Source organism: Macrotis lagotis, chromosome 2 (genome assembly GCF_037893015.1).
Source record: "Macrotis lagotis isolate mMagLag1 chromosome 2, bilby.v1.9.chrom.fasta, whole genome shotgun sequence".
Taxonomy (NCBI): Eukaryota; Metazoa; Chordata; class Mammalia; order Peramelemorphia; family Peramelidae; genus Macrotis; species Macrotis lagotis.
Window position 1 is genome coordinate 197,805,895 of NC_133659.1, and position 15,248 is coordinate 197,821,142.

The window sequence follows — 15,248 nt, forward strand, 5'->3', positions numbered from 1 at the left end:
AAAGTGCTTTCACAGTTGACTGTGAAACAATATTGCTGTCAATGTAAACAATATCCTTAGTTCTATTTTCTTCACTTAGTATTAGGTCACATAAGTCTTCCCAGGATTTTCTGAAACTCTTATTTCATTACTTCTTATAGCACAATAGTATTCCATTTCAATCATTCACTACCACTTGTTCAGCCATTCCCTTATTAATGGGCATCCCAAATCTTGTCTCTTAAAATTGAACATTTTTTCATGATTATCATCATGCCCAAGAAGTATCATTTGATCAGTTGGGCAAAGTCTGGAATTTGGGTCCTGGCAGGTTTCTATCTGAGATTCTGGGTTTTTTACTCTAATACATGCAACTTGACTGATCATAAGCCATGGAAAGAAGAATTTTCTGTCATTAGTTATATGGGCATAAATGAAAAGAAACATTAAAAATACTATATATGCTTTACAACTCAACATGCTGTGCTCCAGGTTATTGCCCATTTTGTTAATCTCTAATCCTGAGTCCAGTTATAGTCAATCTTTTCAATCTGTATTGTCTTACTCTATAAGAGTTAAAATTTCCCAGGGGCAGCTAGGTCATTCAGTGAAGAGCACTAGGCCTGGAGTTAGGAGGACCTGAGTTCAAATCCAGTATCAGATACTTGGCAAGTCATTTAACCACAGTGCCCCACCCCACACATACAAAAGGAAAAATTCCTTGAAAATGAGTATCTTTTTCCCCCCAGGTTTTTGCAAGGCAATAGGGTTAAGTGGCTTGCCCAAGGCCACATAGCTAGGTAATTATTAAGTGTCTGAGGCTGGATTTGAACTCAGGTACTCCTGACTCCAGGGTCAGTGCTCTATCTACTGTGCCACCTAGCCGCCTGATAAGTATCTTCTAAACTTTATTATAATTCACCAGAGCCTTTAACTGGTATATCTTCCTTTTAACATTTTTATATGTAAAAATCCAGATTTACCAGGTTAGTAAATTAATACTGTTTATAAAACGATTCATCAGAGATCATTATGAATACATAAATGCTTTTCAACTATGATTCTATTTTAAATGTAATTTCCATGTATCTTTTTTAAGGCCTACAGATTTAACAGGCATAAAGTATAAAACAAAGTAACTAAAGTCTACCTATATAGTACATATACACACACATGTGTGTATGTATAAAATGTAATTAATATTTAATATAGCAAATTTATATAATGATGAATTATTCCCCTTTTATTAAAGCCATTAAGTATCAATCATCACTAAGCATTTTTCCAACAAAGAAATGGTCTCAAATGCAAAGCAGTTACCATATCAGTGATAATACTTGTAAGTTTATCTGGCAAAATGTCTCGTCTTCTTTCCTGAAGCAGAGAGATAAAGTACCCTGAATCATACTGAAATCATTAACCATGGTTATTTTTGAACAGATAAAGAGATATTCCTGTGAAAATATGCACAATTTTCATTCTTCCATTATCTAATTATTTCACCCAAACCATCCAAAGTAGGGAGAGACTTCCATATTAGTTAAGACTTGATTGCATTTCCAAAATAAAAAGGCATTATGATATTTCTTAAAGGGTACACATTGACATTATAACAAAATCCAAGGAGAGGAACAAAAAATCTATGTCATGAAGTGTTTGTTTGTGCTTCTTGGTTACATCTGATCATCATGATTGCTGGCAGCATTTTCTTATTGGTTTACACATCACACCCTTCCCAACCCCCAGTCACGTCCTCTCCATATCACTCTCTATTAAAGAAAGTTAGAGAGGGGGAAAAAAGCTCTTCTAACAACTTTACAAATTAGCTAAAAATGCTAGTGACCAACATGCAGGCTTAAAAGGTGATATGCCATGAAGTTACATGATGCTGCTGGGAAGAATGAATGGAGGAGCATTCTGTCATATTAAAATAACAAGTAGAGAGAATGTTCTCTACAAATGATACTATCATTCCATTTCACAGGTACAAATGTGGTTCTCAGTATGAGTCTATTTTCACCTTAGGGTGAGAAAATGCTTCATTTTTAGTCTTACAGTTTAGATACCATAGTTTATTAAAAACAGGGAAAGGAGAGCTGCAAAAAAGAAATGAAAGGAACAGGAATGAAAGGAAAACTTCAAAAAGACTCTTATTCTGTTATGGAACATTTCAAGATTTACTTGGGCTTCCTATATATACAAAAATATTTACAGCAGCATTTATTTACAGCAACAGTTGCCAAAAAAAAAACTGGAAACAAAGTGAGTTTCAGTCATTTGGGAAATGGTTTAATAAATTATGGTAGAACTGATGAAAACCAAAATGAACAAAACAAGAGAACAATTTATATGAATTCAATAATGTAAGGCAGAACAATTGTGAACATTTTAAGAATTTTTATCAATGCAATTACAAATCACAGCTCTAAAATATACTGATGAAGGAAACTTTCTGCCTCTCGGTATAGAGGAGATGAACTAGATGTGAAGAATGACATGGTCAATGTGTGGATTTGTTTGCCTAACTACACTTTACACTTACCAGATTTAAGAGAGGGTTTTCATTTTGGAGAGAGAGACAGAGTTGTTGAGGGGAGAGAAGACAGGTAGTGATATCTCCCCTCCACATTTATGAAAAAATTGAAAATGAATCAATTAAACAGTAAAAAAAAGAGAAGAAAATTCAGAAGGTGCAACAGACAGGCAGGACAATTCTGGTACTATTGTGTTAAATTTCAAAACTACACAATAGAAGTTCAGTCATATACCTCTTTTTTCTATTTTTTGAATATGAAATGTTCACACACATATACTGATATCTGTTCAACTCGTAATAAAAAATTAAAAAAACAGATTTACTCATCATTGGCTGCTTTATATAAGTACCCTTTCTTTCTCTGCATTAAAGATTAAAGCTTTCATCTTTCTAAACTAAAAGAACACATCTCTCCTTCCTATTCCACACCCTACCCCTCCTTCATTTTAATAAACCTGCAAAAACTTGAAAAGTCCTAGTGTCTAAGTATAGGAGATGGTCCAGGAACATCACTAAAGTCTCAGAGTCTCTCCCTGCTCAGCTGGACATTTCCTAACACTGGACAAATTGTACCTCCAGCTCAGTGAGAGTGCACAGCAATGGTCTTTCACCCTCCAAACTGATTGTTAGCTTTTCATAGGAATCAGCGGGGAAGCACATGTGAACCCTCTGGTGATGGTGAGCATGCCCTGCCTTGTGGGGCTCTGCATGTAGATGAAGCCGACTCTCAGGCCGGCTGAGCTGCCCTGTTTCATTCTCAGAGAAGCCCTTTTCTCCAGCTTGGCTCCCTGCTGGGACAGCCCTTTTCAACCTTTCTATTCCCCCCTCAATCTCTTCTCCTGCAGAACACAGAGAAACTTGATTAGAATAAAGACCTAGGGAACATGTTTTATTTTCCCCCGTTCAATCCATTTTAGAAAAGCTTTTAATTGGTTTTAAAAAGATGCTAAACAAAATGTGATGATGTTTTTCAGTCTTCATGATCGACGCACTTTACTTTTTATATTCTCAAGGGGACACCAAACCAATCATTAAGCTTTTTATGGAGCTAAATTTGAAACAAATCTACTCAATTCTAGGTTCACACAAGTCCAAGTATTTGTTTAGCAAAACATAAACTATAAAGAACACTATAACATTATCTTAGTGACTTGAACCTAACATTCATTTTTAGATCTGCAATGGAAGTGCAAAACCCTCAGACAATTACAGAGGAGATCAGGAGGGTTTGTGAGCCAGCTTTAGTGAACCAATTTACAATGCAGGGGGACAAAAGTGGGGGTAGGGAGTATCTTGATACACAACACAGCTCCCCTGAAGTAATTGTCTTGCTTGGGCATGTGTACACATGATTTTTCTGCGTAGAATCATACCATATATAAAATTAAGGCTTCTGTGTGGCTTATTATTAGTGGATTGCTTATCAGTATAATTAAATTCTTTTTTAAGAATGCCTATAGCTGAACTGTTTATTGCCAAATTTCCTACCAATGACACTGTTTCTACAATTTTTGCCAAACTTACAAAGACAAATACCCTCAATATTTTACTTCAGAAATTCACTAGAAAGGGCTTACTGATAATGGCTTGGAAAGGAAAATGCTTCTGTATTTTAATGACAAAAATTCTTGACATAGGATCTACCTGAAAGATTCTCCTTGCTTTCTGTAACAGTTTATACTAATTTTAAAAACATGTTAGAACACATAATAATATTTTTATTTGGGGAATTATAGGCCACCCAGAAATAGTGTAACTATTCAGTTTTCCTTTCCCACATCCAAATATAAAAAGGAATCATTTCACCTAAGCCTAGATTACAATGATCAAATTCTGAATAAGAATAGAATGATAGTTCCTGCTTTAAAAGACTTTAATGACAATTAGTGTTTACCAGAGTACTAAATTTCATTCCCTTTTATTATTTAATCACCATCATATATCTGCATATTTACAATTTCTTAAAGAAATTCTGGTTTAACTGATTATACAATTGTTGCCTTTCAGCTCTTTTCCAAATTATATCAGACATATTAAATGCGCACCCCTTCCAATCTTTGGGAAGTTTATGAAGTCCTTTATTTATTATTTATTAATTCCCTTAATCAATGTTTCCACTCACCAACCCTCCAAACAATACCCCAGGTGTTCTTATTCGTTATTTATTACATGCCTACCCTAGTCACTATGCAGTGCATAAAAGGAGGGGAAAATCCTACCCTAAAACCACTTACTATAAATGTAAATAATCCATTTTCTGTTCTTGTCCAACTTAGGATGTGTATTCCTTTTCTACATGTTTGCCTCTATCACTACAATCTCAGGTCAATAAAAAGTATTTCCAAGTTTGAAGCATGCAAAATTTAATTTCCTTTGTTCAAAGTCTAGCAAAAGGTAAAAATGTGTAACTAAAAATATTGTGATGAGGGACTGTTATGGAAAATGATGGTTCCTTTGTTCTACCTCCAGAATAAATTTTATAACAATTCTTACTGGTCAGAAAGAGTGTACCCTGAATAGTCCATCTGCCTATACTACCAAATGAAGGCTGTGGAAGGAAAAATAGATCTCAGAAAGTATTTTTTGAGGGATGGAAGACAGTAACTTTAGATTTATGTGAACATTAGAAGAAATTGGTAATAGAAATTTGTATATTCTCTTCTCCCAATCTGATACCTGATAAAAGTTAAAATTCTAATTATTAAGTTTACAGAAGGATAATAAACCCTTTAAATCATAAAACCCTTTAAATCAATTTATACACAATTCTCCAAAGACTTTATAAGTTATGTTTCTTTACACTATCTTGAATACAATAATAAATTATTAGATTAAAAATTATATTAGCTCATCATTAAAATTTCCTATAATGTTTGTCCTTCATTCTTGAAGAAGACCATGACATCTGGGTGATGCCATGACAAGTACATGAACTAATTTAAGACAAAGGGTGCTGTGCTAAGTCACCAGTCTCACTTTCACCTCCAGAGTCACCTGAATCTAATGACAAGATATGAATCAGGATGACTGGAGATGGCCCTGGATTTGAGACAATCAGGGTTAAGGGACTTGCACAAAGCCACACAGTAAGAATCAAGTATCTAAGGCTGGATTCAAACTCCTGTCCTCCTGATAGTGTTCTATCCACTGTGCCATTTAAATGCCCTCAAATAAATTTTCTATATTACCTAGGTAAACTCCAATCTCAGATAAAAGATTAAATCATTCTTAAATTAATGTTTTCAAGTCAGGACTTTAAAACTTTTTTATTTGGCTTTTAACTGTCATATCTTTAAGGTTGCAGGGTGAAAAAGAGCTTGCTTATTTTGTCAATCAAGTGAAATTGTATTTTGTGACATAATCAGGTACCAGCAGATTATACATTTTAATATTTTTAAATCATAGATTCCAATATATGTGAGTAAAATATTTAAGTATATTAATTAAAATCTGAACTGTAGACATCCTTCTCAAGTCAGTAATGGATCAGAAAACCAATACTTCTATATAAATTAATTTTTAAAAATATCTTCATGAAATATTTTTAAGTTTCTCCAAAATAGAAACTTTTATAAAGTTTAATATAGAGATAAATGAGAATGGATAGGTTGTTTGTTCAACCTATTTTAGGCCTAAAGCATGACCTCTCATAGGTTCTAAATACAATAACAGAAATGATGGGGGGGATTTTTTCCTTCATTTAAAAAATTATTTCAGGTTTATCAACCAACAGAAAAACAAAAGGTTCTGATAATTGGAAAGATTAAAATACTGAAAAGGTCTATGAAAGAAGACTCCATTCATGGAAATGCTCAAGAAAATAGAAAACTGTTTAGATAGTCACCTACATGAAAACAGGGGACTGGACTAGAATACCTCTCTGGAATCCTTTTATCATTGGTACTTTATAGTTACATAATGATCTATACTAGTAGAAGGAGTTTCCACACTTGGAATTCTGGACTTTCTACACCATGAAGTCACAGTAGCGAAACAAAAACAAAAACAAAAACAAAACACAAAAATTCCCCCAAATCTTAACTTTACTCATAGTCGAAAAGCATTAAGTTTCTATCTTTCATAAAACATTAATAAACATTTCCATTACTTATTGAGTTTTGCTACTGATTTTACCTGAGGTGGTGCTTTCTTCAGTAATACAAGAAGGGCCTGCAGTACAAGATTGGAAAACCGAGGTCCAATAGGGACATAATCTAAAAGATAAAAATAAATGTTTGTCGATTAAAACACACATATACAGAAAGTACAGAGTATCAAAAATGATACTTTTTAACAAGTCCTAAGCAATATTCAAGTATCCCTAAAAACAAGATAAAAGAATAAGGATTGATGAGGGAAGAGAATGGACACCATACTTTTTGAATATCAGTTGAAAAAGTGGAGATAGTTAGCTTAGAGAAGATATATAACAGTGAAGACAATATAGTTGTGTTCAAGTACTTCAAGGCTATCACTATGTACTAGAGACTGGTTTTGTTTGTATACAGAAAGGCACAGTTCATGGAAGTCTCAGGGGTATATTTTGACTCAACACAAAGAAAATCATTATAATAACTAAAACTGCTCCAAATTGAAATGGGTAGCCTGAGAAGATTTTCCATAAAGGGGGCTCTTTAGGCACAGACTAGAAGGGATTCTGAATCAAGTGTAGACTAGTCTTGACATTAGAAACTCTTTTCAATTCTAAGATTGTGTGACTGATTTTATTAAGTTATTTTGAGGAATTAATGAAAATTGTAAGAATTCAGTCCTTGCAAATGAATAAATAATCAAGAAGCATTTATTAAACCCTTACTAAAATATTATTTAAATAATTTACTACACATTGCATGCATAAGGTACTTCTATGTAACTAATAGCAGAAACACAAGAATTTAGCCATCATTCCCTACCTATTTAACCCCTTAAGATTTATCCGTATACTTTATTACCACTATTGTTAATAAAGTATATTGTACTTAATTCCCTTCAATTTCTGTTAGTAACTTTGGTGCATTATGTGTGCAATCAGTTTCTTCCTAGTACTTATAAACTACAGAGATATGGAAGTTATTCAGTGTAGAACATATTTGGTACGATCTCCATAAACTAGATGTTGGAAGAAGGTAGAATAGAAATAATTACTTAGCATGCAGAAGAAGAGACCATCTACCTTAGTGTGTGGTCTGCTAAAAGAAGAAACAAAGGAGAATATAGCATACAGTTAGCACATAAACAGTGCTGTTTTGCTGTAGTGCAAGTGAACTGCAGGCAGTAACCTCCAAAATTCAACAAGTTGGGGCAATTGTTCCAGATCCTAGTCTGCTGTTTTTTTTTTTTGGAGCGGGTGGTGGAATATGGGTTTCCCTGATGAAAACACTCTTTTAGGCAATAATGCAGAAAGGCAGCAAGCAGAACATGAAGATGGCTGTGCTAGTTGATACTTAAAACAGATCCACTAGTTCACTTTATACTCTCCACTCACACTACATGTTTTGTTACTTTTTCCCCTTCATGGCTCCTGGGTGGGCAGAAGTCCCAGAGTGAGGACTATTAAGGAAATGGCAGAGTACAAGATGACAGTGGCCAGACCAGGGCAGTCCAGATGCTCAGAGGCCCCCTCTGGCTGTAGATATTTACATAGGAAAAACTCTACTGACCTGATAACTTAGTCCCAAACTCTCTCTCTAGCTTTAGTGATTACACTTCATGATCCAGCTAGACTGACCTTGTCTCTGCTTCTCACATGACACTAGATGCCAAATCCACTCTTCTGTACTGGTTAGCCCTCTTGCATTGATTGCACTCATTCTTCACCTGTCTCATAGAATCTTTCCTCTCTTCCTGCCTCCAACCTCCACCCCATATACCTTGGTTTGTTCCCCATTAGAATATAAGCTTTTTATAGAGATTATCCATTCTCTCTACTTTTATCATCACCACCTAGTATAGAGCTTGGTACATAGTAAGCTCTTAATAAACACCTGATGACTTTAAGGATCATAGGATCCTTAGAACATAGTATCATATATTAAAAGCTTGAATTATCTTAAGAGTTCAATTGGCCCAACTCCTTTATTTTACAGACATAGAAACTTGCTGAAGATTCTACAGTAGGTGGCAGAGCCAAAATTTGATGCTTTGTGTCCAAAGTCAGTGCTGTTTCTACTGCATCTCCATAAAAATAAAGCATTTCAGTAGACTACCCTAAACTAAATTTATAAATACTTATCTTCTTTATAATAAAAATATAAGTTATTGTATACCATATATACATCAATATATATAACTCACCTAAAAGTCTCTCAATGTCATCCACAACCACACAACTGAGCTGGGATTTATATGCATCATCAAAGATCTGTAAGAGAGAAATGCCACTTATTATTTTCCCGAGCTTCATGAGTATGACATATCTCAAGAAATTTAACTTTAGTCATTATTATTATCATTATTATTTGTTTTTTTGCAAGGCAATGGAATTAAGTATCTTGCCCAAGTTCACACAGCTAGGTAAATATTAAGTGTCTGAGGGTGGATTTGAACTCAGGTCCTCCTGACTCTAAGGTCGGTGCTCTATCCACTGTGCCACCTAGCTGCCCTGAGTAACTATTGTTATTAAGCAATGCTTAGACAAAAATAGTAAAATTTCATTCACACCAGAATTCCAGAATCCTAAAATGTTACATTTGACAACACTTAGTCTAATCCTTTTAATTTATGGAACAGGATACTCTGACCTAGGAATGGAAGCTGACTTGACCAAAGTAGATGTAGTTAACCGAAGAGTTTCTACTAGATCTGAAACTTAGTAATTATTCCAATGCTCCTTCCATTATGTTACATCTAACGTGTAATTTTCTAGGTAAATCTGAAGTTCACCTTGACTACATTATCATATAGTCAGTCTAACAATGATGATCTTATTTCTCTGAAATGTTTCTGACACTGGTCCCTTCTTTTCCATTACCACCTGAATCAGTCTTTTTAACAGGCAGGTAAGCTATAAGGCATTTAATTCAACTCCTTATTTTACAAATGAGGGAACTGAGACCCAGAACGGTGAAGCATCATCCATGATTACATAGATCATAGGGATTCAAGCTTGAGTGCTCTGACTACAAATTTGAGGATCTTTCTACCACTCTACATTTGTTTACCTCACTCAAAGAGGCTCCTAAATGACCTGCTAAATTTCCCTAAATTCTATATATCAACATCAGGTGAATCTCTCTCAAGTTCTGGTTTTAACCCTAGGCAGCTCAAAATGAAACTCTATAAACTATGTTTATTGACATCTTCAATCACCAATCAGACAATTCCACTTGGATATCCTCTGGTTACTTCAAACTAAGCCTGTCTAAAATTGAACTCATTCCTTGACCCATCTCCTAAAGAACTTCCTTCCTAATTTCCATACATCTACTCCAAAATACTCCACAGTATTAGCTATCAATTCTTCCAGTGACCTAGACAGAAGATCACAAAATCATTTCTGATTTTGAGAATTTCTTGATTTTTGATAGGTGCAAGAAGATCCTTTTGTTCAAGCACATATTAGAGATGAACCAAGAGCCATAGAAATAAAGTGACTTGTCTGAGGTCAGTCAGTAATGTGCATATTTTATTTGTTGTTTGTTGTTATTGTTGTTCAGTCATTTCATTCACACTCAATCCTTTCTGATACTATTTGTTTTTTCTTTTTGGCAGACATTTGAGTGGTTTGTCATTTCCTTTTCTGGTTCATTTTACAAATGAGGGAACTGAGGCAAATAGGAGCAAGTGACTTGCTCAGGGTCATATAGCTAAGTATGTGAAGGAAGATTTGAAATCAGGTCTTCCTGACTCCAGACCTAGAGCACTATCAGAGCCCTATCAGAGAACTACCAGACCTGGTGCTGTATCCACTGTATCCTTTAGCTGCCCTTCATACATACATATTACATATTGTTTCCCAAAACCAGTAAGAAAGGGGCACAACAAAAGGACCAGGCTGCCAAGTCAAGAACATTCTTTTCTCTTGAGGAGTTTTTCTTCTCTTCCTTGGGGCAGCAGACAACTTGTCATTTAAGTAGTTTAACAGGGACAATCTTTTAGGATTCTGAGAATATTCCTAGGGTAGAGCCCACTGAGAGAGAAGGCAAATGAAGGGACAGATAAGAAGTGAGTGGAAGGAAAACACAATTTAATTCAACTCAATCAACAATTATTAACAATCTAGAGTATTTACCAAGGCAGATGCTAAAAGAAAATATAAATTAGAGATCAAAGGTTGAAGGCTGGAAAGAATTTTAGAGATTATCTAGTTCAACATTCTCATTTCACAGATGAGGAATCTGAAGTCCAGAGAGATAATATGGTCCCTATCCTCATAAAGTTTAATAGGATATAAACATGAATAAAAATGACAAGTGGTAAATGCATAAAAAATTTAAGTAATGTGCTCAAAGAAGTTGAAGGAAAGCAAGATACAAGAAACAAGCATTTAATATTGTCATTTCAGTTGTGTCCAACTCTTTCTTGACCAAGATCCTGTAGTGTTTTTCCATTTCCTTCTCCAGCTCATTTTACTAATGAGGAAACTAAGTCAAACAGGATTAAGTGACTTGTTCAGGGTCAACACAGGATGAGAGGAAGATGAGTCTTCCTGACTCCAGTCCTGGCACTTTATTCACTGTGCTACCTAGCTGCCCTGAGAAGCACTGAATATATGCTAGGAACTATTTTAGGTATTGGAAATATAAATGCAAAAAAAATGGAATTTTGTCTACTCTCAAAGAGCTTACATTCTATAAAGGGAGACAAGTACAAATGCAAGTATATACAGGATAAATGTATATGTAATATATAGAAAATACTAGGTAATTAAATATGTTAATAATTAAACATAGATTAGGAAGGGTATAGCATTAGGAGTAGGAGGATCAGTAAAGGCTTCCTCCTGAAGGTAGTTTAAGTTGCATCTTGAAGAGAGGAATTCTATGAAGTAGAAATGGATGCATTCCAGGCAGGGGAGATGATTTGGGCAAAGATTTGGAGATGGGAGTTGAAGTGTCATATAAAGAAAACCAAGAAGAACAGGTTTGACTGGACTGTAAAGTATGGGAAAGGGAGATATAGATAATAATGCTGATAAGATAGGTTGGAGCCAGGATGTGAATGGTTTTAAAAACCAAATAGGGAATATGTCTTATTCTAGAGGCAAAAGAGAATCCCTGGAGTAGGGGAATAACATTATCAGAGCTTTGCTTTAGGAAAACCACTCTGGGGCAGCTAAGTGATGCAGTAGATAGAGCACCAGCCCTGGAGTCAGGAGGACCTGAGTTCAAACTCAGATTTAGACATTAAATGCAGAAGTTCAACTGGAATGAGAATGACGAATGATTTAAGGCTGGGAAACCATTTAAAAGCTTTTATAATTAAACAACAAATCAAGAGGTAAGAAGGGCCTGAACTGTAGGTGGCTATAAGATGGATCAAGGTGAAAGAAATTTTGTGGAAATAGAAATGGAAAGATATGACAACTAATACGATATCTGGAATGAGAGTGAGGGAGCAGATAATGCTAGGAAAACTTGATGTCTAGGAGAATGGTGGTGCCTTTGACAGAAACAGGAGAGTTAAAAAGTGATGGGGTTGAAGGGAGATGAATTCTGTTTAAGACATGTTACATATCATAATGTCTGAAATGTATCAGAGGCAATTGGTCATGTGAGACTGAAGCTCAAGAGAGAGAATGTAATTAGATATTTATCATCTGAACAGAGTTATAAGTCATGGGAGCTGATGATGTTACCAAAATAGTATAGAGTATCCAAAACAGAATCTGGGGAAATAGCCACAATTTAGGAATATGTCATAGGAATGTATTTCTTGAACTGGAAAGAATCTCAGAGGTCATTTAGTCAAATTCCTTCATTTCATAGACAAGGAAAATGACAGTCATAGGAGTTTTTTAGAAGTCACAGAGCTAGGAAAGTGGAAGCAGAGAAAGGGAAAGGGGCAGGATTATGCAGAGAAATTAGCATGGCTTGGTTGAAGGGTAAAGTAATGTGAGATAAAATTGTAAAGGCAGGTTGGTAATGATCTAAGGATCACATAGCTATTTAGTGTCTGAGGCTGTATTTTAACTTGTGTTCCTGATTCTAGGGCCAATGTTCTATCCACTGTGCCACCAGTTGTCTCAGAAAGAAAGAGAAGAGCTTATTTATAAATATATTTATATGCTATCAGAAGGGGAAAAATTTTATTGCATAAATGAAAATATCTTTTAAAATTCTACTGAAAGTTTGTTACAAATATAAGTTTATCTCCATTGAGCTCCCATCATTTCTTTAAGAACTGAACTATAACAGCACTTCCAGGCTATTGCCTCAGCTATACACATTTCTGGGATCTAAACTCACCTTCAAAGCAACTTGCAAGGCCACAATGCTAGAAGGTCCGTTTCCCTAGGTCCCCTTGGTACTTCTGCAAAGAGGCTCACAGTTGGACAAGGTGGGTAGAACCCAAGGATTGTACTCGAAATCCTTATCAGCTTTCTTAGATTATTTATAAAGCAATAAACTACACTTTAGTGGTTCCACTGGATTGTCTAGCATCCAAAGAGAAAAATGCTTCAGCTACAATAGCCCACAGGCAGTAATTTTTCAAGGCCTATAGCTAAAAGTAAAAGAACTGCTAATGGGCTAATTAGTAGCCAGGGAGGATAACCTGGCTCTTGCAACCATCTCAATAACCTACTGACTTTGAAAATAAAATGCTGTCTGCCTTGATCTGATTTCAAGTTAATTGAGATAGCATGAAAAACACTGCATCTCCTGATCTTCAGGTTGAGCTTCAATTCTTCATGTAAGATTTCTATAACTTGACAAGCTCTGATTTTAGTTATGTATGTATAGTCTAAAGGATTTCTTGACAGTCATATACTTTTACTCTCCTATTTATAACAACTAAAGATGTGGTTGTTGGATAAGAGTGTTTACCAGTAGGCATGAACCAGTTTCAAAGAGCTGATTAAATTTTCAATGTGAGCATTTACAACTGAGAAATTGGTAAATGCTGCAAATTGGAGCTTGATTTGTTTGTTGGTTATTTAGACATGATAAAGTATTGGAGAAAAAAGTTAACAATGCAGATTAAATTTAAAAGTATATCAGTAGAAACTTGAAGGGATGCCCATCACTTGGGGAATGGCTGAGCAAATTGTGGTATATGAACGTGATGGAACACTATTGTTCTATAAGAAATCATGAGGGATGGGACTTCAGAAAAGTCTGAAAAGACTTGCATGAAATGATGCTTGAGTGAAGTGACCAGAATCACAAGAACATTATACACACTAATAGTAACATTAGGTGATGATGGACTTGTTCATTTCAGCAGCACAATAATCAAAGACAATTCTAAAAGACTTCTGATGAAAAATACCATCCATATCCAGAAAAGGAACTGTAGGGTTTAAATATAGACTGATGCTTGCTATCTCCAATTTTTAAAAGTTGTCATATGTATTATTTTTTCTCTCTATTTTTTTTCCCATTTTGATTTGATTCTTTTTTCACAACAGGATTAATATGGATCTAAGTTTAGTATGGTTATAAATGTATAACCCATCTAGATTGGGTTTCTGTCAAGGGGAAAGGGGAGGAAAGGAAAGGAGGGAGAAAAAAATGTGAACTTTAAAACCTTGCAAAAAAAAACTGTTGAAAACTACCATTGCATTTAGTTGGAAAAATAAATAAAAATTAAATATATATGTATATCAGAGATATGACCCCTACCCCAAGTCAGTTGTTAATTACATTTATTGGAATATCCTTGTTTCCTTTCTTTTGGATCTTTGGGTATGCTCTAGCACATGCTCCATGGTTATATTCCATCCTTTTAATATTTACTTCTAGTATTTTCAGCCTTTTCCCTTCCATTTTTATTGCCCTGGACTCCAGCAGAAACCAAACAAAGAAAACTATCACACTCCACTAACTGGAAAATGATAAGAGATTAGTTGCCAGGCGAAAGGGCTAAAAGGCATTTAAAGACTAAGCCAGGAAAGCCACTACAATTTTATATGAATTGACTTAGGAGAGGGGAGAGGCATAAGAAAGAAAATGAAATACCAGTGTCAGAGAATTTGGGACCCAGCAGTCTAAAAATTACTATTATTGATATTATAAAGTACATATATCATGAGCTCAACAATTGCTCAATGACTAAAGCAACCAAATGAAAATTAAAATACAAATAGGTAAAACGATGTTATGGGAAAAACAAACAAACAACAAAATCATTGGAGAAGTCAGAAGACCTGGCCCCACCATTCACTCTTGCAGCTTTGTGTACCTCACAAGCTATCTGAGCCCTAGATTCTTAATTTATAGATAAGAATAACATTGGGTTTGCATACCTTTACAGTATTCGCCTGCTCTGTGCCTAATACTCAGCTGTATCCACTCTGCTGAATGTTGCTGTAGGAAGGGCTGCTCAGATTCACCTCAAATGTATGTTACAAGAATCTCTATTGAGCTCTTCCTGCCCTAGATTTTCTTTCTCTCCCTAGATTTCTATACCCATTGTTTTAAATAGTTTCTCTTCCAAAACTTTAGCTCCTCACACTTTCCCTCTCATCAAAAGACCTCATCTCACCTCACATTTGTCAAGCTCCTTATCTCCAACTCTACATTTCAAATCATCTCCATATCATTCCCATCTCCCCTTCCCCCCCCCCCCCCCA

At 35.2% G+C, this 15,248-nt stretch overlaps 1 protein-coding gene across 1 annotated transcript in view; it reads right to left on the bottom strand.

Annotated features, from left to right (window-relative positions):
• NSF (N-ethylmaleimide sensitive factor, vesicle fusing ATPase) overlaps positions 1-15,248 on the bottom strand; it is a 205,881-nt gene that overhangs the window by 36,533 nt on the left and 154,100 nt on the right. Inside the window, exons 16-17 of the mRNA XM_074224391.1 lie at positions 8,810-8,876; positions 6,650-6,729 (exon numbers count right to left, since the gene is read on the bottom strand). Of these exons, the coding sequence (XP_074080492.1) occupies positions 6,650-6,729; positions 8,810-8,876 (147 nt within the window). The remainder of the gene's footprint in view (positions 1-6,649; positions 6,730-8,809; positions 8,877-15,248) is intronic.